Here is a 24,523-nt window from a genome sequence, read left to right as displayed (position 1 = left end):
GGAACAGAGCACAGCCACAGAAAAACCCAACGCCACGGAGTCCAATCCCTGGCCCAACACCACCTTCCTCCCATCCCAGAGCACTGAGTGCCACATCCCAGGATTCCCTTGACACCTCCAGGGATGGGCTCTCTACCACCTCTTTCTCAAAGAAATTCCTCCTGACGTCCAACCTGAACTTCCTCTAGCACAGCTTGAGGCTGTGTTCCCTCATCCCAACACTGCTCACTCCATGACCAGACCTCCCTCCCCACCCCATTGGATTAGGTCCCCCATAAACCTGACTCCCCATAAATGCAATCCCCCCCAGAGCTGCTGCTCCCTGTGGACAGGGACGAGCCCAAGCTGTGCTGGGGACACTGGTGACACTGCAGTGACACTGGTACCCACCCAGGGGGTCCATGCCGCTGGGTTTGCCGGGCATGGGCCGCAGCCCCGGGGTGCTGCTGGTGCCCGGGGTGGGAGCGTCGTTCCTGGGCGTCGGAGTGTTGGACTTGAGGCCGGGCGTGGAGGATTTGTCGTTCTGCGGGGAGAAGGGATGGATAAGGAGGGGTGAGCTCCAGCTGCTGGGAGCCACAGCCTGCCCCAGGCACCCCAGAGGGGACGTACGTGGCCCAGGTCCTTGGTCTTGGAGGAGGGAGTGCTGCTGGAGGAGGCCACCGAGGCCGGGCTGTTGGGAGCGTCGCCCTTCTTCAGCCCGCGCGCTTTGTCCAGGCCGTTCTCCGGGGGCGAATGGGCCGGGCTCACCCGGGGGGTGGCAGGGTCCTGGGAGGGGGGAAAAGCCTTGGAATTGCCACAGGGGGAAGGAAGGGCTCCCTCCTTCCCTCCTGGCTTCCCCTTGAGGCCGCTCACCTCCCGCATCCCAAACCCAGAGCTCACCTCATTGGAGACATCGACCACCAGGTCATCGCTCTTGTCACCATCGCTGTCCTGGAACACAAAGCGTGTCACACCCCGCAGAGAGCTCCAAAAACTACTCCCCTGAGGAGCCAAACCACCCCCAACAGCAGCAGGACACTTGGGCTGGAGATCAGGGGAAATTCTTCTGTGGAAAAGGTGGTCAGGTGTTGGAAGGGGCTGCCCCGGGCAGGGTGCAGTCAGCCAGGGGAGTGGATGTGGCACTTGGGGACGTGGATTATGATGGCCTTGACAATGCTGGGGGGCAGTAGGACGCCATGGTCTCCAAGGCCTTTTACAGCCTGAATGATGCCACGGTTCTCTGCCCCAGCTGACCCACACCACAGCAGGAAAGCACCACCCCAATCCCGCTTTCTGCCCCCAGGTGCTGCCCCAGGTGTCCCCGTGGCCTCAGAGCTGTCCCTGTCACTCACATATCGGCTCATGCTGTCCTTCTCCTCCGCTTTCCTCTTCTTGGAGTCGATGCTGTAGTCTGTGGAGCTCCGGTGCTTCTCGCTGGCCCGCAGGCTCTCCGAGGGGGACACGGAATTATTCTGTGGGGATGGGAGAAGCTTTGAAGGGGAACAGAAGGAAATGAGGCTCCACCAGCAGCACAGCCCTGTCCCAGCAGGGATGAGACCCCCTGGTCCCCCCATGCCACAGGATCCAGATCCACAGGGGACAGCTCAACATCAGCCTTGCTGGGAGCACTGGGAATGCTGTGAGGATGCCCAGGGACACCTGAGCTCCTTTGCTGCAATAGCAGGAAAATGCAGGAGAAGGTTGTTTATAGAAGCATCTGGGAAAAGCCACATGGCCAGGAATGGCAGAGCCCAGTGCCCATAGCACAGCTCTGCTCACTGGGAATTCTGTCCTTGCCTCAAGCAGCAAAGCCCAGGACATGCTGGCATTCCCAGGAAAGCTCCAGAGCCCAGGAGTTCTCCCTCTGGCAGAGATGGGAGCCTCAGCCAGGAGGAGCAAAGGAATGGCTGCATCCCAGCCCTGGAGCCACAGGACATCCACAAAACGTCCTGGAAAACCCACGTGACCAGGAGCACCATGGCACAGGGGGAATTCTGCCCTTGCTCCAAGCAGCAAAGCCTGGGAGATGCCAGCATTCCCAGGGAACAATGAAGGAAAACACAGCAGCACAACAAGGAGGATGCCTGGCCCCGATCCTGCACATTCCCTCTCCCCAGTCCCTGGCATCAGCAGGATCCATCCCTGCTCCATCCCTGCACATTCCCTGCTCCATCCCTGCACATTCCCTGCTCCCCCAGCCTGCCAGCCCCGCCGCTCCCGAGCCGTGCCCGCCTTTCTTCCCCTGCTGAAAGGGAGAACCAAAGCAGTTCATGTTTCTCCTCGGTCCCCACTAAGCAGCTTTGGATAACACGGAGCTCTTTCTTCCCAGGCAGTCATGCTGAAAACCCTCGCAGCTCCCAGAGAATCATGTCAGGCATTTAGAGGCATCGATCCATTCAGCCCCGCTCCTGGCCCGCCGCCAAGGAACTAAATATTTTTTATTGCACAGGCAAAGGCTGGGGAAAATATGAATGACTAACGCTGATTATCGCACACATTAAACCTCCACGGGGAATACCCCGGCTCGCCGTTTATGGATTGGGAAGCTGCCCGGCTCCGACGGCCCCCTGCCCGCCCCAGGAGCGGGTTAATGATGCCCAATTCCCCTCTGCCTCCCCCTTTGCAGAGCACTTCCCTTCCCCGCTCTCCAAAGGGCCGTTTGTGGGCTCGGGGCTGGCAGGAAATCGCTGCCAAGCCGCAGCTCAGCCGCCCTTTGTGTCCTGGCAGCTTTTCACACGGAATGCTGCGCTGGGGAACGAGCTCCGGCGTGGCCAAGCCCCACCTGGACCCGGCCCCACCTCATCAGCACCACAGAGAGCTCAGGGACACGTCCAGGCCCTGCTTGGACACCTGCAGAGCCTCCCTGTGCTGCCCCTTCCCATGTTTCACAGCCCTTTCCATGCAGGAATTCCTCCTGATGTCCCATTTTCCCTGACACTGGGCTGGGAGGTGCTGGCTCAGCCCCATGCCAGGAGCAAGGCAGCTTCCACCTCGCTCCTGCCTCCCTCCACATCCTCTCCATCCCAAGAGCAGCACTCCCTGCTCCCAGGGAATCCATCCCAAGGGCAGCCTCCAAGGTGGCTCCAAAATCCAGGGATTTCCCTGGTTGGGAGCTGCTTGAGCTTCCAAGTCCTGCATACTTTGGAGAAATAACCAACCCCATCCCAGAGTATGGGGGAATGATCAGGAATGAAGCAGCTCCCCTGACCACCCAGGGGATCTGGTCTGACCACGCTCACTCAGCCTAAATGATGGAATTTCCTGATGTTCTTTGCCACAAGCAAAGGGATTTAAATCACATTTCCAAACCGCCACCACGGAGAAGGTGATTCCTCTCACCCCAGCACAGCTCTTCCGGGCAGGATGAGGGATTTTATTGCCTGGTTTATTATTTAGTAAGACCTGTGCCAAAGGCAGCCCTGCAGCTCCCAGCCACCAGGTGGGTTTTTAAGGGATAAATAAAACTCAGCCAGCAGAAAGTGGGAGCAAAAGGAAGGAATGGCACTTACTGCACTTGAGTCTCGCTCTTCAGGAGATGCCAGGGCACAGGGGAGGGCACAGCCAAAACAGAGACAGGAAAATAAAGCAAGTTAGGATAAGCCTTAAACCAGAAAAATAAACCCAGAACCTCCTCGTGCTCTTAAACCCTTAAACTCCAGCCCTGTCTGGGCTCTCTCCAGCTTTAGAATCACCCTCCATCCATCTCTCCCAACCAATTCCTGCCCTTTTTGTCCATGTGATTTATCTGGCCAAACACAGCTGGAAATGCCCTGGATGCACAGGGAAAGGCAGCAGCCCCAGGTGTCTGTCCCTGGAGTCACAGCTCCACAGCCAGGAGGTGGTTCAGCCCTTCCTCTGTACCCAGACTGCCCATTTCCCCTGGGATCTCTGCAATCTGAATCCGTGCAGGAGAAGGAATGGAGCAGGAGCACTGCTACCCACAGTTCTGTCTCACTGCTCTTTTTCCACCCCAAATCCCCCAGCAGAGCCCAACAGCTCAGAGGGGCTGTGGGAACCTGCCCTGCCAATGGGAGAGTGGAAATATCCCAAACCCTCCTGTGCTGGTGGGCAGGGGGATCTGCCAGGACAATCCTGGTTTGCAGCTGGATCCACAGATCCTTCTATCTGCTAACAAATGCTCAGATCCCAAATAATGGGAAAAAGCACCAAGTTCCTGCTGCACAGAGCTGGATCCCTCACCGTGAGGGAGAGGAGGAGGAAGAGGAGGACGGTGAAGGCTGCTTTCCCATTAAGGCACAGCACAGGAATTGCAGCTGGGCCCCACCAAAGGCTGAGCATCATTTTAGGGAATTCTGCATCCCTAAGAGGGCAATCCCATGATCTGAAGGCAGCTGACCCGAGGGATGGGGTGGTGGGAAATGAGTCACAACACGACCAAGGTGATCCCCCAACATCTGAGGGAACTGGAGCAACTCCTGAGGAGGTCACAGAGCTACTCCAAGGGCTAGGAGAGCTGGGAATGTTCACCTGGAGAAGAGAAGGCTCCATGGAGAGCTCAGAGCCCCTTGCAGGGCCTGAAGGGGCTCCAGGAGAGCTGGAGAGGGACTGGGACAAGCCAACCTCACAGCAGGGCCACCTTCTCATCCAACTCATCTCTACAGCCCTATTCTCCACAACACCAGCAGTTTCACTCCTAACTCTACTAGTTCTCTTCTTACTAACTATCCTAGAGGGATTGGGACAAGGGACAGGAGACCAGGAATGGCTTCATAGTGGAGAAGTGGAGATTTGGGTGGGATATTGGGAATTAATTGTCCCTTGTGAGGGTGGTGAGACCCTGGCACAGGGTGCCCAGAGGAGCTGGATCCCTGAGTGTCCAAACCCTGTTTTGTGGAGATAACCAAAATCACAACTTTGTGAAAGTTGTAAAGCTGGTATGTTTATTACAGTGCTGGAGACATGTGGGAATCATTCCCCTAAAATGACTTGTGTACCCTGGGAACTTCAGGTCCCTTTTTATCCCCCTCTCAAATACATATACATGCAATTTCACGATGGGGTCATACATATTCATTTTTATGAATTTTGCATGACATTTGCTGCTAGCTCTTTATCAGAAAGAATTCCTAGGTCAGGCTGGCCTGCTCTCACAGCGGTCCCTCTGTCTCCCCCTCCTCCATCTCTGTCCTTCACTGAATCAGTATCCCTGAGCCTAGGCCTTGCACTCAGGCTACATAGCTATGTTCTTTAAGTACAGACTCAAAGACGCACATTTCACCTAAATCAAAACGGATTTCTACTCTGGAAAATTTTCCCTTTGCCTCAACCCAGCTCGGAGCCCCCCCGGTGTCACGTTTAACCTTGCCCTCCCTTCCAACCGCCCCACGCCACGGCTGTGACTGCAGGAACAGCAGCCCCCCTCCTCACCTCTGTGGTCCAGGTCGTGGTGGTTCTTCTCGTCCTTGACGGCCAGGTGTGCCTGGCTGCCCAGGGCGCCGAGGGCCAGCAGCCCCGAGCTGGTGCCGGTGACGGGCGGGATGCCGGGCGGCTGCAGCCCCGACGGGTGCGGCGGCAGCTGCACCGGGGGGCCGTGGGCAGCGTGGGACAGGTGCTGGGCCTGGAGCTGCTGCTGCTGCAACGAAAGCGCCAGTGAGCTGGGGGGGAACGGGACGGGGGGGATGGAAGGGATGCTCCGGGATGGGACGCACCGGGAGCCGCCCCGCCGGATGCCTGGAAGGAGAAGCCCCGTTAGCAGGAGGGCACAGGGGCCCAGGGATGTACCCAGGCCTTACCAGGAGGGCACAGGGGCCCAGGGATGTACCCAGGCCTTACCAGGGGCACAGAGGTGCCCAGGGATGTACCCAGGCCTTACCAGGAGGGCACAGGGGCCCAGGGATGTACCCAGGCCTTACCAGGGGCACAGAGGTGCCCAGGGATGTACCCAGGCCTTACCAGGAGGGCACAGGGGGCCAGGGATGTACCCAGGCCTTACCAGGAGGGCACAGGGGGCCAGGGATGTACCCAGGCCTTACCAGGAGGGCACAGGTGCCCAGGGATGTACCCAGGCCTTACCAGGGGCACAGAGGTGCCCAGGGATGTACCCAGGCCTTACCAGGAGGGCACAGGTGCCCAGGGATGTACCCAGGCCTTACCAGGGGCACAGAGGTGCCCAGGGGTGTCCCCAGGCCTTAGCAGGAGGCACAGGTGCCCAGGGATGATCCATGTGGTTAGCAGGAGGGCAGAGCCATCCAGGGATGTCCCCAGGACACAGCACAGCCCGTGGCAGAGCACAGCTGGTGGCAGAGCACACACAGCCCTCTTCCCAGGACAATCCTGCGTTCCCGGAATGCTCATCCCCAAGGACATGGTTAGTTTGGCTTTTCCAGCAGTAAAAAGGATAGAAACCCCCCCCGGAATCCCCACCCAGGAGACAGAAATACACCATGGCTGGAGGGCAGCAGCTAAACCAGTCAGAGGGAGGAAATTCCAGCAGCCAGGAGCCTCCCAGGCAGCTCAGCACGGGAAGTTCTGCCCATTTGGTCAGGAGCAGCTTCCAGGTGCTTCATGGGGGGAGGAAAACTCCACACAATGGCTTGGTCCCATCCCAGGACCCTGCTGCTCCCAGCCCCTTCTGAAACCAGAAATCCTGCAGGGATCCCCCATTCCCACAGTGGGGTTGGATATAACCCCCCACATTCCCTGGAGCTGCAGCCCAGCCAGGATGGCTCAGGGCTCCCAGCTGCTCCCAGGGGTTTTTGGGAGTGAATCCCGTCCATCCCAGCACTCCCCCAGCCATGGAGATCCACTGCCTGCTGCAGCTGAGCTGGGAAAAGCTGAACTGCAGCTCTGGGGAGAGAAGGGAAAACCAGACACACTCCCTGCTTCACACACAGTCCTGGAAGAAAACCAGCTGGGATCCAAGGAGCCACTTCAGAGAGGCCCCAGGCCCGCCCTGGTGCAGCCAGGAGGGTCCTGGAGCTGCTGCTCCTGCCTGGGACCCTCCTGCCTGCACCCACAGCCCCTCCTGCAGCATCCCAGGGAAATCGCATTTGGGCATCTGAGCACAATGGGAACCACGGGCTGGGGACACCCAGAGTGAGGGGACACCTGGAATGAGGGGACACCCGGGCTGCAGCAGAGCCCCCCAGGTGCCCACAACCAGCCTGGATCAGGATTTGTCCCAGGGCACTCTGAGAGGCAGGGATGGACAGCAGGACCTGCTGGCACAAGGGCCAGCCCAATGGACACCCCAGGAACACCAAAACCACCCCTGGGGATGGAGGGATCCCCAAAACAACACCCCCAGGGATGCAGCCCAAAACACCCCAAAGCAGCACGCCCAGGGATGGAGGGCTCCATCCGTGTTCCCACCAATTCCATCACAGAAATTTCCAGCACATCTTGCCCAGAGCTGCAGAAGGTGCACCCAGGTGCCCCTGGATCCCTGGCAGTGCCCCAGGCCACGTTGGAAAGGGCTTGGAGTATCTGGGACAGTGGGAGGTGTCCCTGCCAGGGCACGGGTGGCACTGGGGGGGCTTTAACCCCAAACCACTCCATGATTCCATGATAAGTATCCCCACATCAAGTCCAGGTTTTGGGGGAACAGCCCTGACCCGTTCCCGATGCAAGGACCCATTCTGGGCAGCAGAAGGTGATGTCCTGTCCCACTCCATGGACACAGCAGATGGAGCAGGCCCTGGCTGGGTCACCCACCCCTTCCAGAGCTGCTTTGGGATGGAGAGGGAAATCCCCATGCAGAAGAAGATTCCAGGTGGGAGCTGAGGGCAGCCCCAGGCACAGCAGATCCATGGAAGCAGCTCTGATATCCCAGCTGCAGCAGGAGCCACACGGAGAAGGCCATTGGCCTCTGCTGCAGAAATCCATAAATCCCTGAGCCTTCCAAAGCAGGATTGGTTCTGCCAGCAGGATGGGAAGCATCCTCAGGATGGACATTCCACAGTGTCCCCAAACACGGAGCACAGCTGGGGATGAGGGGCACAAGGTCGGTCCCTCAGTGCCAGGATCAATCCTCTGGCACCAAAACAAACGGAACAGATCCCTGGGGCTCTTCCCAATCCCCATTTCACAGCATTTCCACCCATCTGAGGGAGAGGCAGGGCCATTGTAGCAGAGCAGCATCCCAGAGAACGGCCCCGGGTGGTTTTCCAGCACCTCCAACATTCCCACAGTGCTCTCCTGGGAGCTCTCCATTGGTATTTCCATATCCCATCCCTGGAACACACCAAGATCCACTGGTTTATCCTCAGCCATCTCCAGCTTCCACAAACATCTGCAGGCTGTAACTCATCCCAGCAGCTTTCCACCCAAAAAAAGGGACGTGGCCTTGTGGAACAGCAGCACTCCAATTCCCAGGGTGTGGATGGCAATTCCAGCCCTGGAGCAGCCCAGGGCACAGCACAGCCCCACCAGGAGCGAGGCAGCAGCACCGTGCAGAGAAGAATCAGCATCTGGAGCTGCTCCAGCAGAGAAGAACAAACTGGGATTTCTTCACAGGTAAATCCATCCACGGGCTCGGTGAGGAACAGCCCCTCGCTGGACACAGCATCCCTGGTGGCCCACAGCAACATCTCCAGGTGGGTTTGGTTTCCTCCCCTCTGGCAGCGAGAGCAGAATCCCTGTGGGATGTCCTGAAGCCTCATCCCCGTGTCCTGGGGTAGCCAAGGTCCCAAAGCAGGGCTGCAGAGCTCCATCCGTGTCCCAGGCAGGTCATTCCATGGCAAGGAGAGCAGGGTGAGGAGCCAAGCAGCCTGGGGTTCATCCTAGGGTGGTGCTGCAGAATTCCAGGTTCCCAGTGCACCATCCTTCCTGCACATCCCTCTGGAACCACGTCCTGGAGGCTCCCAGAGGGGGCACACAGCCCACCTGGCACCGGTGGCACAGAGCTCCTGCCTGTCCCCAGTGTCCCCTGCTGGAAAGGGCCCATCCCTCCCTTCCCATCCCTTATCCCATCCCTGGAAATGCTGGGTTCCAACAGCACCACGGGGTGAGGGCTTCCTGCAGCATTCCAGGGATGTGGAGGCTCTTTGGGAACCCCAAATCCCCCTGCCCAGGCACTGAGGTCCTGCTGGACACACAAGGACAAAGGTTTGGAGCAGCATTCCAGGGATGGGGAGGCTCTTTGGGAACCCCAAACCCCCCTGCCCAGGGATGAGGTCCTGCTGGACAAGTGGCACACAAGGACAAGGTTTGGAGCAGCATTCCAGGACCATGGAGTGACTGAGCCCATCCACAATCAGATCCCTCAGGGTGCTGCCCTGGGGCTCCAGCTGAAATCCAGCAGCAGTTTGGGCTCCTCCTGTGCTGGCAGGACCCCGGCAGGGAGTGATGTCCCCAGAGTCCCAGGAAACAGGGGCTGGGGAGGGATAGCAATCCCAGATATCGATCCCTGCACACCCAGCCCGGGGCAGCGCCCTCGGAGCTCCTCAGCGGTGTCACACAGAGATGGGGACATGGGAAGAGGCTCCAAATTTGGGAGGAAGGCTGGCAGGGAGTGTCTGCTGGTGGAGTGGCTTTAATTGGATTATGTCCATCACGCTCCATGCCTTTGTTCCCGATTTAATGGTTCAGCACTTCAGTTCAGCGCCGGCGTTAAATTTAGTGACGGAGTTTAATCATTTCCAGGGCTACAACCAAATCAAGGCTCCATTTCAGCCCAGCCTCGAGCGCAGGAGCTGAGAGACAATGGCCCAGATGCATAAAATTAACAGATCTTGACCTCAAAAGGGGCAAAAAAGGAGCTTTGCACCGTTTGGGGGGGAGTTTGGGTGCTGTAGCATCTGCACTGGGGTGTTGGGGCAGGCTGGGGACAGTGGGGACACCCAGGGACACCAGGACACCCCAGTGCTGAGCAATCCGAGCCAGGGATGTGTCCATGTGGGCAGCCCTACAAAAACAACCTGCTGAGGGCAGGGCAAAACACCAAATCCTCTGCATTTTGGGGATTTGGGCTGGAGCTGCCACCCAAATCAGCCCCATGCTCCAGGAGGAGCCTGGAACCATCTCCAAAAACCACGGGAGGCCAAGGAAACACCATCCCCTCAAACTATGGAATCACCATCCCCTCCTGCCTGCAGCAACCCTACAGTAACAAACCACTCCATGCACAGAGGGGAGGGAAAAAGGCAAAATCCTCTGGGTTTTCTGCCCTGCAGCAGGTGCAGGAGCACAGACCCAGCACCCAAACCCACTCCCCATCTCTGGCCAAGCCATGGGAGGCCGTGGGACCGGTGAGCAGCAGCATGTCCCTCCCTGCTGGGCCAGCCCAGGGGAGATGCCAGTGATTCCTCGTCAGGGAGGTGATTGCAGGGCTGGGCTGGCTGTTAATGACAGCAGGGCCTCGCTGTGACCCAGGCAAGCAATTATCCAGGGAATGGGGGTCACGGGCTCCCCATCCACCTTAACTGAATTCCAATATCTGCCACTTGCAGCAGCTCCTCTCCATCCCCAGCCCACCCTGAATGGGTGAGCAGCAGCACGAGGGTGCAGTGTCACCCCAAAACTCAGCTGCCATTCCTGGGGCATTTCCCAAGTGGCACCAGCCCCACCATGAGGGATCCAGCTGCTTCCTCATTCCCAAAAACTGCAGGAGCCCAGGGCACGATTCCACAGTGGGTGACACCCACACAACACAGGAAAATGGATGGAAGAGCAAGTTAGACACAGAGAATTACAAAGATCCTTGAAGCCTACAAAGTGTAAATCGTTATCAAAAAATACAAATAATTATAAATCAGTATTTTCTGGGAAACAAAGCCAGATGAGCTCTGGAGCCACCTGCCCAGGATGCGGATGGGGAATTCGATGTCCCGGGGTTTGCTGCAGGACCAAGGCAGTGACAGCAGGTACAGAAACGATCAGAATTGTTAATTTTCAATCAGAACCCCTCAATCTGTGCGGGGAAAGGGTCAATGCATGGAACAACAACTCTGCCGAGGGCACAGCACATTGCACACCAACAGCCCTGCAGAGACAAGCCTGGCCTCAGGGGCTGGGGAGGCTCCCACCCCAAATCCCCCCAGGAACATCCCCCTGCAATCTGGAGCTGCCAGGGAGCAGATGTCTTGATGGGGGCCAGATTGGGGCAGTTTTGGGGTGCTGGGACAGCCAGAAGCTATGGGATTGGGGCAGTTTTGGGGTTTTGGGACAGCCAGGAGCTCTGGGATTGGGGCACTTTTGGGGTTTTGGGATGGCTGGGGTCTGGGAGCCGCCCTGGGTGCCCTCCTGAGCGCAGGGTTGCCTCTGGATATGGTAAATGATAGGAATAAAAGGGGAATACACACGGTGAGAGGCAGATTGGGAAGTCCACGTACCCCGATGATAGCATTCAACTCCGTCATTGTCACTTGCTTGGCACGTTCAACAGCCTGGGCCACCTGCTGTTGGTGCTGTGGGGACACAGGGCCTGGGTCAGCCACAGCCCAGCTGCAGGAACCTCCAGGCATGGTTCACCTGCTTTTGGGCCCTATTTTTCCTGTTTTCCCCTAATTTTTTGCCTGTTTTTCCTTAATTTTTTGCCCATTTTCCCCTAATTTTTTGCCCTATTTTTCCCTGATTTTTTGCCCTATTTTTCCCTGATTTTTTGCCCTATTTTTCCCTGATTTTTTGCCCTATTTTGTGTGCAGCAGCCCAGGAGCATCTCCCAGTTCCTCAGGGAAAAGGAGAAGCCCCTCGCAGCTTTTTGGGCTCAGTGCAGTCCCCCAGGCGGAGCAGAGCCCCTGCAGGGCCCAGCTCTGCCCATCCCAAAGGTTCTCCAGCATTCAGGCAGGATTTAAATCCCATTTCTCACATCCAACCCCCACCCAGCACTGCCTGTGAGGGAGGGAAAACCCCTGGGAGAAGCTGCACCCCCTCAAAGAGGGTGTGGAAAAAGTCCTCACTTACCTCTTGTGACAGAAAAGGCATGATCTGGGCTAAAATCGTGTTCAGTCTTTTAGCAATTTCTGTCTGAAAAAAGGGAAGAAGGAAAAGCAGCAGTCAGCACCCGGCAGCAGCCTCCCACGGGTGCCACGAGGCTTCCTGGCAGCAGAGCTGTGTCCCCTGCCTGTCCCTTCCCAAAAAGCCCCTCCCTGTCCCCTCCCAAAATCCCCTCTCTCCGTCCCCTGCCACTGATCCTCTCCCTGTCCCTTTCTAAAATCCCCTCTCTGTCCCCTCTCCCTGTCCCTTTCCAAAATCTCCCCCCTGTCCCCTCAAGCTCCCCAGCCCAGGGACACTTCCCTGCCTCCCTGGGACACCTCCATGCCCTTCCCATCACGGGATGAGTGTCCTGGCAGTGTCACACCAGCCTGGCCTGCCCTGGCTCCAAGCAAACAGCCAGGCTCACTCTGGGAGCAGCTGCTGCATCCCAGGAAATCCAGGGTTTGGTGGCCCCTCCATCTCCCAGGGCAGCAGTGCGGGTTTGGTTTCCCCAAAACACATCTTGGCAAGGCCACCTGCCCTGTGCAGGGAGCTCAGACCTCACCAGGGCTGGGGCTCTGCTCTGCTCCCTGCCCATGGGTGGCATTCCCTTTGCCAGCCTCACATCCTGCTCTGGAAACAGCCCTGGATGCACCAACACCTGCCAGCTGCACCCTGATGGGGCTAAACTGGGGGAAAAGCCCCAAAGGACACCCAGCCCTTGCTGGGGATGGCTGGGACACGCTGCTCCTGCTACACAAACAACACAACGAGCACCACCAACATTCCCAGTGGCACCAGGGAATGGAGACACCAGGAAAATCCTGATCTGCCCCAGCACGGAGGGAACAGCCCCACAGACCCCAGAGCTCTGGGTTCTGCTCCAAGGGGTCCCTAGAGAGCTCCCCACGGGCTGCAAAGCCACAAGAACGTTCCTGGCCATCCTGTTCTCCAGAAACACTTCTGGAGATTGGGGTGCACCTGATGCTTTCTTAGGAATTAGCTCTGTGGGAGCTTCCAGGGATGCTCCCAGTGGGATGGCCGTGTCCCAGCCCAGGGACGTTCCCAGCAGGATGACCATGTCCCTCTCCAGGGACGTTCCCAGCAGGACGGCCGTGTCCTGGCTCCCAGGGGTTAACCCAGGCTGCTCCTGGCCGAGGCAGCTGTGAAAACAGCTCCAGCTCCAAGTCAAACACGGCGGAGCGGCCGCGAGGATGCAGCGCCACAACAATGGCCGGGGCCGAGCGCTGGCCGGGAATCAAACGCCCCGAAATTCCTTCCGCCAGCCCCAGCAGCTCCTTATCAACAGCACGAGTGATTAACCGGGAGAGCTCCGGCCTCCTGCTGGCAGGGAGCTCCTTCCCAGGACAGCCAGCCCTGCTCCCAAAGCCCCCGTGCTCCCCGCATCACCCCAAATCCACCCTGCGGATCACGCAGCTCAGCTCCTACGGAACCTCTGCAGTTTAAGCCCAGCCAAACCAAAGGAGCACTCAGCTCCACCTGCTCTTGAGCACTCCAAGGAAGATCCCCAAATATCCTAATTTGGGGGTGAAATCCCAATGGACACCGAGTCCTTGCTGGGTGTCACTGCTCCTGCCGCACGAACAGCACAACAAGCACCATCAACATTCCCAGCAGCACCATAAGCAAGGAGACACCAGGAAAATCCTGACCTGCCCCAGCCTGGAGTCACCCCCATAGAGGGAACAGCCCCACAGACCCCGGGTCCTGCTCCAAGGGGTCCCCAGAGAGCCCCCCATGGGCTGCAAAGCCACAGGAACACTCCTGGCCATCCTGTTCTCCAGAAGCACTCCCGGTGATTGGGTTACACCTGATGCTTTTCTTAGCAATTCCAGAGGCAGGGAGCGTGCTGGCACACCGTGCCAAGGCAGGGACGGCTGGAAGTGACCACGACTTGGACTCAGGTACCCTGGCCACAGCCACCAGTCAGTGGGATCACCATGGCCCCGAGCGTGAGGATGCACGGATCCAGCAGTCAGCCAGGGATCATGGTCTCCTGGAACGGTTTGCTCAGATGGGACTTCAAAGCTCATCCAGTTCCACTCCCTGCACCTTCTAGGAGCCCAGATTGCTCCGACCTGCCTTTGGACTCTTCCAGGAATGGGGCAGTCACAGGCACCAGTGTCCCAGCCCCTTCCAGGGAAGGGCTCCTTCCCAGGATCCTGCCTGTCCCTGCCCTTGGCACAGAGAAGCCACTCCCTGTGTCCCATCACTGCAGGGACACTGCCATGGTGACCCCATCCCCAGGCTCTGGCCAGCACAGCGTTTGCAGTACCCAACACTCCCACAACACCCGGGCTGCAAGCTCCAAGTGCCAAACCCAGCCCAGCCCTGGCGCCGTGGCTGAGCAGCCAGGCTGGCACCACGAGTGCCACCAGCCCCCGCGGTGCCACCGCCGTGCCCTGCCACGGGAAAAGCTCCTTCCAGGCTCTTTGGCACTGGCACTTTGATCAGATTATATTTAGCTGCAGCTGCATTAAAGATTTATTCCTCCAGCTCCAGCCCTTGGATTGGGATGCAGCGAGTGCAGCCGCTGCTCCAGGAGCTCTGCCCTGGCAGCTCCCGGGTTCTAGAACAAATCTGATCCGTGTTCCAGGGGACAACACCAGCCAGCCTCCCTCGGCTGCACCCTGGAACAGCACAGCATCCAGCCAGGCTGATTCCATGGAGCAGGAAGGGAAGGAGCTGGGTTTTCCCCAGACCAGCAGCACACGTGATGCTTCCACCTCTAAATGCAAAATTTCCAAGCGAGACGTGAAGCCAAACTCTCCGTTCCACACAGAAAGAGACTTCCCCACGTGGGATCAGGCACAGAGATATTGGATGTCCAAAATATTATGTTTACAACCGTCAGGTTTCCTGTGAACACGAGATTCAATCGTCTTCAAATATTTGCTCACTTCCCCTCTTCCCATTCCCTGGCACATTAAACTCCAGTTGCCCCCATTAAAACTTGAACTGGGAGGGAAGGGGATTCTCTGGAACACTGGGAACAGGGGAGGGCTCCCTGCCCGACCTTCCCCTTCCGAGGGCTCATCCATCACCTTGCCCAGAGCCCCGAGCCCCACCTCAGCTGCTCCTGCCAAGGAAAGCTCCATTCCCACCGCGGGTTGCCATGGCAATCCCAGCTCCGCATCCCCTTCCGCTGCCCTGCATCCTCCCTGGACCAGGGCGGACCAGACACAAGGAGGGGGCACGGGAGAGGCTCCCAAACACCTCCTGGCTGTTAAAAAGGGCAAGGAGTCGGGAGGAGCTGCAATCGCAGCTGATCCCCCTCCCTCGCTGCGTGCCCCTGCCAGGAATGTGCCCTGCTCCCTGCCCGGAGCCTCCCGGCGTGGGGTGTCAGCGAAACCAGAGAAAACATCTGCACCGGTGATAAATCAACGCGGCACCGCTCGGCCCCAAATGAGGCTCCTGTCACCTGCTCTCAAAAGGGCCAGAGCCACCAGCAGCATCCCAAGCACTCGGGGACACGGGGAGCTGCTGCTGGCACTGCCTGGGAGAGGTGGCAGCTCGGTGTTAAATAGCTGGGGCTGGCCGGGCCCCGCAGCTCCTGCGCTCCCGTCCCTACACCTGGATGGGGCAGAGGGAGTTTAAAAATAACCCCCCGGATGTCAGTCATGGGAGAGGCAGAGCAGCCTCAAAACTGACCCAAAAGCTGGGAGTGCAGAGCTCCAGGCTGGATCCAGGGTGTGGGGGGGACACCCCAGACAGGGCTCTGGGCACTGGGGACGCTCCTGGTGCCAAATTGTCTCAGCTTGGGATGTCCAGGAGGCAAATGGGAGCTGCAGGGATGTGCCAGACCCGGGGTGACCCCCCCAGACAGGTCCCAGCATCCCCCCCATGGCACAGGACAGGACACAGATCCCTCCTGGCTCCCTGCTCCTGGGAGGATGGAGCTGTCTGCAGGAACCAGCCCCACAGGCATGGCTCAGCATCCCAAAAAACCTTGCACAGGACACCTCAAAAAAACCCTAAACAGCAGAGAACACACCAAAAAAAAAACCTGCACAGGACAACCCCAAAACACCCTGCACAGGACAACCCCAAAACACCCTGCACAGGACAACCCCAAAAAAACCTGCACAGGACAACCCCAAAAAACCCAGCACAGGACAACCCCAAAACACCCTGCACAGGACAACCCCAAAACACCCTGCACAGGACACCCCAAAAAACCTGCACAGGACAACCCCAAAACATCCTGCACAAGACAACCCCAAAAGCCCCTGCACACATCATACAGCCCTCAAGCTCTCCCCCAAATGGAAAATATTCTCCGTGGGGAAGGGAATCCCACCAGGCCATGGCAGGTGGAGATTTTGGGCCACGTCAGCCCCAAGTCCAGCCTGCCCTTGCTGCTGGGTTTATGCTGCGGGATGAAGGATGGGGAGAAGGTGCCGGACACAGAACACTGCACAACACCCCAAAACATACATAATATACTTATATCCTCAAATCCTGGAATCTCCAGAGGTGGGTGCTGAACACAGAACACCCCAAAACTTATATAATATACTTATATCCTCAAATCCTGGAATCTCCAGAGGTGGGTGCTGAACACAGAACACTGCAAAACACCCCAAAACATGTATAACATACTTACAGCCTCAAATCCAGGACTCTCCATAGGTGGGAGGGAACACCAGGATTATCCAAGGCCCTGCACAGACACCCCACCAATCCCACCCTGTGCCCCAGAGCGTTGTCCAAACGCTCCTGGAGCTCTGGCAGCCTTGGGAATGCGACCATTCCCTGGGAAATAACAAATCCACCTACAGGGCACCCTAAACCCCTGCAGGGGCTGCAGGAGCACAGCTCCCATTCACAGAGCCCCAGCCTTCTCCCCATCCCCACAGCACAAAGAGCCCGCGGTGATGCCCCAGAGGCTCTGCACCCCACAGCCCCCTGCAGACCCCCCCAGAGCCTCCTCCCCCGGCAGCAGGAGGAGTAAATCACACGAGGCGTGAAGCACCAGCAGCATTTGTTGAAACCAGGATATTGTCTCTTTAAGCACATGAAAATCAGGCCCTTGAGCAGTGTGGTTCTCACTCGGGCGCACAATTATGGGTACTTTCAGCTGTCTACCACTATTTCAAGTGCTCTCTCCAAGCGGGCTGTCAATGGCATGTTGAAAGCTATTTGTGGCTGCTATCGTTATTAGCAAAGTGGAGAGCCTGGCTGATGAGAATTAAATTCAGGGCGGGGGTGTGGAGGGGCAGGACACAGCCCCTCATTAGGGAATTACCACCAGCCACGGGGTAAAGCTCGCAGAGACCCCCAAAACTCAGCCAGGAGCCCCCAGAATTCACCCAGGAACCCCCAAAACTCAACCAGGGAAGAAAGAATTCCCCTCTGCCTTGGGAGTGCTGAGAGCACAGCTCACAAATTACTCGGCTTCTGAAGTATTTAGCAAATTATTACCTGGCACTCCTTGCTAACGAGCACGACAGAAAGGATATTGTGTTCCTGGAATATTCTAGAAACGCACACACACACAAAAAGCTGCCTCTCTCCCCTGGAAGTGTTGGGGGGTTCAGGCTCGTTCCAAGCATTAGGCAGGGAAACAAGAAGCGCTTCTGTGGAGCGTTCTCAGCCATAACAAGGAATCAAAGGCAGCACAAAGGTTCTGTCCTCCGAGGTGTCCCGTTTCCCCACGCAAAATGAGTTTTCCTTTTGGAATGGTTATTGCCCTCGGCGATTATCCACGGGGATCTGCACAGAAACAATGCGCGACCGACAGGGGAAGGGAAGTTTCTTTTGGAAAAATCAATTAACCCGACCGAAAAAAAAAAAAAAAAAAGAAGAAAAAGTTTTGTCGGGGTTTCAAAAGAAAACTCCTGATTGGAGCCGGGTTTAGGAAAGCTGAGCCCGGGGAAGGAGTTGAGTTCAGCAGGAAGACTATGTAAGGAGCAATTCACTGCAACCGACTGGGGAATCACTTCCTAAATATTTCCTTGCATATGGAGTTGTTTATGAAACTCCGTTTTTTTCCTAACGAGAAACAAAAACGAGAAGAAAGGGGGGGGGGGGGGGGAGGAAGGCCAAAAAAAAAAAAAAAAACACCCAACCCCACACGCAGCCACATATGCACACACTTAATATTCAGCGTGGAAGAGATAATCTGTTATATAAGCCCACAGACAGACAATCCCCTTTTGCTTAAAGATGAAGTATCCATCAATGTTTGTCTGGAGCAGATGTAATCACAAGCAGTCAAGTCTGGAGGGCAGGACACTGCATGAATAATTCAAGCACTTCAGTCTACTTGATTGTGTGCAGATAAACACAAGTCAACCGCTAAACAGGTCAGCTGATAAACTTGTTTGTTCAGGACCAGCCACCCTCAGCCAGATGCCGGCAGGACCACGCCGCAATTAGCGGGATGCCTTGCGGGATGCCTGCCGGGGGGATGCTGCCCAGGGATGCTGCGGCCCGCGGAGGGGGGAAAGCCCTGCCCGGGCTCCCCCTCGCCCCATTTGCGCCTGCGGCCCGGGCTGCTTTGTTTGTTTGCTGTCAATTAGAGAGGGAGACGGCTCCGGCTTCCCCCGGCTCCCGGCAGCGGGCACGCAGCAGATGGCACCGGGCAGCACGGCCCGGGCGGGCACGGGATGCTTGCGGGAATGGCTCGCACGGCTCCCGGCAGAGCGGGCACCGCGCCGGGCCGGCCGGCACCGGGAACCACCGGGACAGGCGGGGACCGAGCCGCACCGGGAGTTCTGCGGCTCCCGGGGCAGCCCCGAGACCCCCGCGGCACACGGAGGAGGGGCTGCTCCACCCGCACCTCCCAGCGCTGCCAAACCTCGGGATGCACCCGGGGAGAACACCGGGGAACGTCCTGGGAATGGCATCTGCCAGCGAGGGAACCAACACCGCATCCCAGAGTGTCATTCCAGCATCTCCTGGTGAGGAAACCAACCCAGCATCTCCCAGGCCATAACTGCAGCACCTCCCAGCGAGGGATCCAACACAGCATCCCAGAGCGTCATTCCAGCATCTCCCAGTGAAGGAACCAACCCAGCATCTCCTGGCGAGGAAACCAACTCCAACATCTCCTGGTGAGGGAACCAACCCAGCATCTCCTGGTGAGGAAACCAACTCCAGCATCCCCCAGTGAAGGAACCAACCCAGCATCTCCTGGTGAGGAAACCAACTCCAGCATCCCCCAGTGAAGGAACCAACCCAGCACCTCTCACGCCATCATTCCAGCATCTCCTGGTGAGGAAACCAACCCAGTATCTTGGAGAGTCATTCCAGCATCTCCCCTAGCATCCCAGGCCATCATTCCAGGATCTCCCAGCGAGGGAACCAACCCAGCATGTCCCAGGCCATCATTCCAGGATCTCCCAGCACCGAGCAGAGCCGTCCAGCACCCAGGTAGGAGGAGGGTGGGCACAGGAGACCCTCTGCCCCAGGAGCCTGGGCTGGGGTCCCTCCAGGTGACCCCAGAGTCCCCCAGGTGTTGCTGAGGTGGCCGTGGGGCTCCGTGTCCCTGCGGCCACACCAACGCCGTCCCCTCCGGGCAGGAGGCCGGGCCTAGCCCCCAGTCCCCAATTCTGGGGTGTTCCCCAGCACCCCAGCCCAAAGCTGGCAGAGTTCCCCCGAGCTCGGGGGTCCCACAGCCCCTGCACAAGGACCCCGGGGCCGGGCAGCGGCCCCCGAGCGCAGAGTCGGGATTATCTGCGTGGAAGGAGATATTTATATAAAACTGAAGACTAAGCAGGAATTATTTTCGCTGCCCCGTGACTACGGTGCAGCAAGGCGAGGGGAGGAAGAGAGAGGCGCATTCAGAGACGCTGCTTTGCATCTCATCAGCGCCCTGCGAGCCTCCGAGGAGGAGGAGGGCGATGCCGCTATTAAGCCAAACCACTTTGGAGTTGAATGGGGCTGATTTGCGAGCGGCAAAGTTGATGTCAACTTCTATCTGCCCTAAGTTCTTAATTAGAACTCCTTCTAAAACCAGTAAGCAGCAGCAGCACAAATAATCAGGTCTAATCTCAATAATAACTTTATTCCTTTAAGTTTTACCATCATGTGCGCAGCCTTTAGGCTCTTTACCGATAATCTTATCAAGGTAGCACACCACATTCTGCTGGGGCCTTCTCTATTTTTTCCTTCAGGCAAGTTACACATTAGAGAAGACTGGAAGGGAGGGGTAAAAAAAAAAACAAAAAACAACCAACAAAACCAAAACCCCAATCAGCCCCAAACATTGCTTCACTTCCCAGATGCAAAGACAAGTCCGTGCCATTGAGCAACACGCGGTGAGCTCTGGAGATAATTCCCGGCTCGGTCTCACGCTCCGGCAGGGCCGGGAGCAGGGGACGACCTTACAAACAGCCCTGCTGTACCCACAACACGAGCAGAGGCCGGCGCAGCAGCCCCTATCAGTGTTTTCCGAGCCCTGGGAACGCGCTATTCCAGGTATTGACCTCCCCGCACGGGAGGCGAGGCTGTTCTCACCTCCCTGCACAAACACTCTGCCTAAAACCGAAATTCCTCGTCAATATCGACGAAATAACCCCACCGAGCGCCATCAACCTGCGGCTGCCAATTTAACAGCCGGGCCGCGGGATCCCACCTGGAGTCACATCCCTGCCTCCAGCACTTATTCCCTATTTAGTGCAATCAGGGCCGATTTTACCTCAGGTGGAGGAAAAGGGCAACAGGAGATCAATCAATCAATCAATCACAACTTCCCCCCTCGAAATTACTCACCTGTTTGTGCATTTCAATATTCAAACCGTACGACATTTCGTAGTACTGGGGAAGGAGAGAAAAAAATAGAAATAAATTCAATTAAACACCAGAGCCAAGGAGAATTTGAATTCAATTCACAGAAGGCATTTGCATAAGGTCATTACCAAAAAGCATCCTGGGCAAAACTGGGCTTAAAGCACGGGTAGCCAAGGAAATTACACCTTATAATAAGCAGATGTTTATGGGTTTAACTGGCAGGCACTTAACGAGGGGACACTCCTTTTGACTCCTGTTTTCTCCTCCTAAGCTACTTAGAAAAACAAAGAGGCGCAGAGCTGGGTGACAGGCGTCTGCTCAGCCCTGGCAGAACAGGTACAGCCCGGAGTCTGGCCAAAAACCCAGCTTCTCACCGGGGGGGGGGGGGGTGATTTGGTGATTTGTTCCCCCCCCAGGGACCTGGGGAGCGGCCGGGAAAGGGGGTGCAGGGCCCGGCCAAACCCACCAGAACCCCCAAGGAGCCCACCCGGGGGCCCGCCATGCTAATTTAGCTTTAAACAGAGCGTTTTGTGGTAACAAAAGTGCCCATTTCCCTCGGGAAGGATGAACAGGAGCGGGGGAGGAGCTGCCATGGCTCCCGGGTGGCCTCGGGGCGAGCAAGGGGGGGACCCCCACCAGCACCGGGGATCCCCCCCCGAGCTCGGGGTCACCGCTGCAGCCCCCCCGCGGCCGCAGCCCCGCTCCAAAGGGGTTAACAGGAAACTTGGGATGGCGCTCGCAGCCTCGGGGGCTCGGAGCGCCGGGCACCGCCGCCCCCCCGGCCCGGGGGTCCCCGGGCAGGCGGTGCCCGTGCCGGGGGGGGTTCCCCCGCTCCCCTCCGTTCGCCGGCTCGCAGCTAATGACATTTGCAGGCTGATCCGAAATCTGATTAAAGTCTCTCACCATAACGTAATGGCGCTGCATTTCGGTCTTCTCGTTCGCCAGCTTGTCATACTCCACTTTGAGGCTGGGGGGGGATGAGAGCGCACGGTGAGACCCCGCGGAACCGGGGGGCTCGGGGCGGGGGGGGGGGCGGCCGGGGGTGCCCCCGGGCTCACCTGTGGTACTGGGCCTGCAGGAACTGGAACTCGTCCTTGATCCGGTCGCAGGACTCGGCCACGGTGAATTTGAAGCCCGGTTGGCCCGGCTGGTGCGGAGCCTGCGGGAAGCGGCCGCGGGGGTTACCGGGGGGGTTACCACGAGGGGGGGGGGCGCACACCGGGGGGCGGCGGGGGGTACCGGGACTCACCGGGTGCCGGCCCTGGGGGTACATGGCCGGGCTGGGGCGCGGTCACTGGAAGCAGCCGCGCCGAGCCTCGCTACGGAGATCGCGACGTGCGGAGCTGCCGCTGCTGCCCGCCGGCCTCGGAGCGCTCCCGGAGAGGCCGAGAACTGAACAAAGGGACGAGAGGAAAGTCCGTGCGGGGGGCGGAGGAGGGAGGGCGGAGGGGTGGGGGGGGAGCGGGCCCGGCCGGTTCCCCCCGCACGTTCCCCCCCCCCCCCCCCAGCCCGGCCCCGCACCGCCGGGGAGGCGCCCGCGGAGCCGAGCCCAGCCCCGCAGCGCCGGGGCCAGGTGCCGACCCCCCCCGGCCGCCGCGCTCCGCGGGCCTCCGCTTCCTCACCCCCCCCCTCCTTCCGGCACTCGCTGGCGGAAAATAAAAAAATAAAAAAAAAAAAAAAAAAAAAAAAAGGAGAAAAATCAACCCCCCCCCTCCCCGGAGAAAAAAAAAAAGAAAAAAAAATAGATCAAAAAGCCACAGCGACAACAACAACAACGCGGCGGCGGGAGGAGGGTCCCGCGGTATTCCTGCGGCCGGGAGAAGGGGAAGCAAAGCCAGGAACTAACGCCGGAGCACGACGGCCATGGAGGAGAGGAGGAGGGGGAGGAAGGCCGTACACATCCGACTTCCCGGGCGCCGCGGACATGCGAGGTGCGAGCGGGTCCCCCGCCCGGGGGCGGCCGTTCAGCTGCGTCCAGCCGGGATCGCCGTAACTCCGGGAGCCATCGCGGAGCGGGGCAGCGGCGCCCGAGCACGCGGTGCCGCCACAGCGCCCGGGCGGAGCGGGGCGGCGGGCGGGGGACAAAACCCGGGCGGCCTCGCCGCCGACAGCCAATCGGAGAGCGCCTCGCCCACGTGGGGCCGCCGCCGGCGGGTGCTGATTGGGCGGCGGTGGCGTAACGTCACAATGGCAGCTTGTGTCTGACGGAGGGGCGGCCGCCAGCCACGCCCACCGCGGGCCCCGCCCCGCGCAGGCCCCGCCCTGCCCCGCGCCCCCCGGCCCGGCCGTGACTCGGGCCCGGCGCTGCCGTAACCCCGCTCTGGCGGCCCGGTTCGGGCGGTAAAACAAACACGGGCGCTTTGGCAGCGGAACGCCTCCGCTCCGCACCGGGAAAGCGCTCGGTACGAGCCCCCCGAACCGGCGGGCGGCGGCAAAGCCGCCCAGCCACCCCCGGCGGCCGCGCGGCCCCTTTGATGTGTCGTGAGGGCCGCGCTGTTCCCCCTCCGCGCCTCCCCTCACGCCTGAGGGGCTTTAACGAGGAACACGGGTAATGGCGTTAACGTCAGACCCTCCCGCCGCGCCCGCGGGACACCCGGCCCCCAGCGGGGACTCCACGGCCGCCGCAGCGGAGTGGGAGCAGCCCCGGTCCCGGCGGGCCGGAGGGAGCGGGGCCGCAGCACCGGCGGCCCCACGGGCGGGCCGGGCCCGGCCCAGCGCACAAAATGGCCGCTCGCCCGCGCGTCAGACGGAGCCTCCGCCCCACGTGGGGCCGCGCGTCGCTCAGCGGCTCTCCTCCAATCAGGGCGCGGAGCGGGCCGCCGCTCCAACGCTATTGGTCGGAGGGAGCGGCGCTGTCAATCAAAGCCACGCGGGGCCGCCGGCTCGCAGCCCCCGCCCGCCGCCCGCCCGCCATGGCGGCGTAATTAGCCCGGGCCGGCGCTTCCTCCAGCTCAAACAATCTGTCACCGCCGAGCCGGGCGGGCCGCGGCACCGCCGCGATCTCTGCGGCAACGCCGCGCCTCGCCGCGCTCTCGACAAGAATGAAACGCCGCCGCTTAAATAACAAACAGCAACGGGCAAAGCGCCCCGAACGCCGCCCCGCTCCTCGCTCCCCGGCGCGGGGGGGCGAGCGCCCCGCTGACCCCCGGGTGCGGAACGGGGGTGCCCCGGCCCCCCCCCTCAGCCTCACCCCCCCCCGCCCACCGCTAATTGGGCGCGTTCCGGTTGTTGACGTGACGAGCGCTGTCAGCGCCCGGCGCTGCCCATTGGCTGCTGCCTCCCGGCCACGCCCCTGCCCCACGTGGGGCGCGGCCGGAGCGCCGCAAAACGCGGAGCGGATTGAGCGCGGAGCGGAGTCACCGTGCGGCCGCTGCCCCCGCAACCTTCCCGCCGCCTCTGCCATTCCCAGCTCTTCCCAATTCCCTCATTTTGCCGCTTTTCGGCTTTTTTGGGGGGCTTTTCATCTGTCCAGGCAGGGGCTCTTTGTGAATCCCCTGCACTGCACGGGGTACATTGGGGTGATGTTGGGGGATCCATTGGGGTATCCACAGGATCACCCATCGGGATGGTCATTGGTTGTCCGTTGGGGTGTCCATCCCTTGGGCTATCCGTTGGATGACCCATCAGAATGGACACTGGGGTGTCCATCCCTTGAAGTATCCACAGGGGCACCCATCAGGATGGACATTGGGGTGTCCATCCCTTGAAGTATCCACAGGGGCACCCATCAGGATGGACATTGGGGTGTCCATCCCTTGAAGTATCCACAGGGGCACCCATCAGGATGGACATTGGGGTGTCCATCCCTTGAAGTATCCACAGGGGCACCCATCAGGATGGACATTGGGGTGTCCATTGGGGTTCCATCCCTTGGGGTGTCCATTGGAACACCCGTCAGAATGGACATAAGGTT

General features: G+C 59.2%; 1 protein-coding gene across 6 annotated transcripts in view; it reads right to left on the bottom strand.

Annotated features, from left to right (window-relative positions):
* The window catches only part of TLE3 (TLE family member 3, transcriptional corepressor), a 28,188-nt gene extending 5,714 nt beyond the window's left edge, over positions 1–22,474 (bottom strand). The window contains exons 1-13 of one of the 6 annotated variants that reach the window (XM_059482044.1): positions 22,457–22,474; positions 21,860–22,002; positions 21,669–21,769; positions 21,514–21,577; positions 20,593–20,637; positions 11,842–11,904; positions 11,271–11,345; positions 5,368–5,572; positions 3,489–3,505; positions 1,332–1,451; positions 880–930; positions 610–765; positions 391–523 (exon numbers count right to left, since the gene is read on the bottom strand). In XM_059482044.1, the coding sequence (XP_059338027.1) occupies positions 391–523; positions 610–765; positions 880–930; positions 1,332–1,451; positions 3,489–3,505; positions 5,368–5,572; positions 11,271–11,345; positions 11,842–11,904; positions 20,593–20,637; positions 21,514–21,577; positions 21,669–21,769; positions 21,860–21,883 (1,054 nt within the window). In that variant the 5' untranslated portion in view covers positions 21,884–22,002; positions 22,457–22,474. Of the gene's footprint in view, positions 1–390; positions 524–609; positions 766–879; positions 931–1,331; positions 1,470–3,488; positions 3,506–5,367; positions 5,573–11,240; positions 11,346–11,841; positions 11,905–20,592; positions 20,638–21,513; positions 21,584–21,668; positions 21,770–21,859; positions 22,003–22,456 lie in introns of those variants that run through there. The other 5 variants (XM_059482050.1, XM_059482045.1, XM_059482046.1 and 2 more) reach the window with 5 other exon arrangements.
* Between the last annotated feature and the right edge of the window lie 2,049 nt (positions 22,475–24,523).

This window comes from Ammospiza nelsoni, chromosome 14 (genome assembly GCF_027579445.1).
Source record: "Ammospiza nelsoni isolate bAmmNel1 chromosome 14, bAmmNel1.pri, whole genome shotgun sequence".
Taxonomy (NCBI): domain Eukaryota; kingdom Metazoa; phylum Chordata; class Aves; order Passeriformes; family Passerellidae; genus Ammospiza; species Ammospiza nelsoni.
This window is presented reverse-complemented; position numbering and strand designations above follow the sequence as displayed.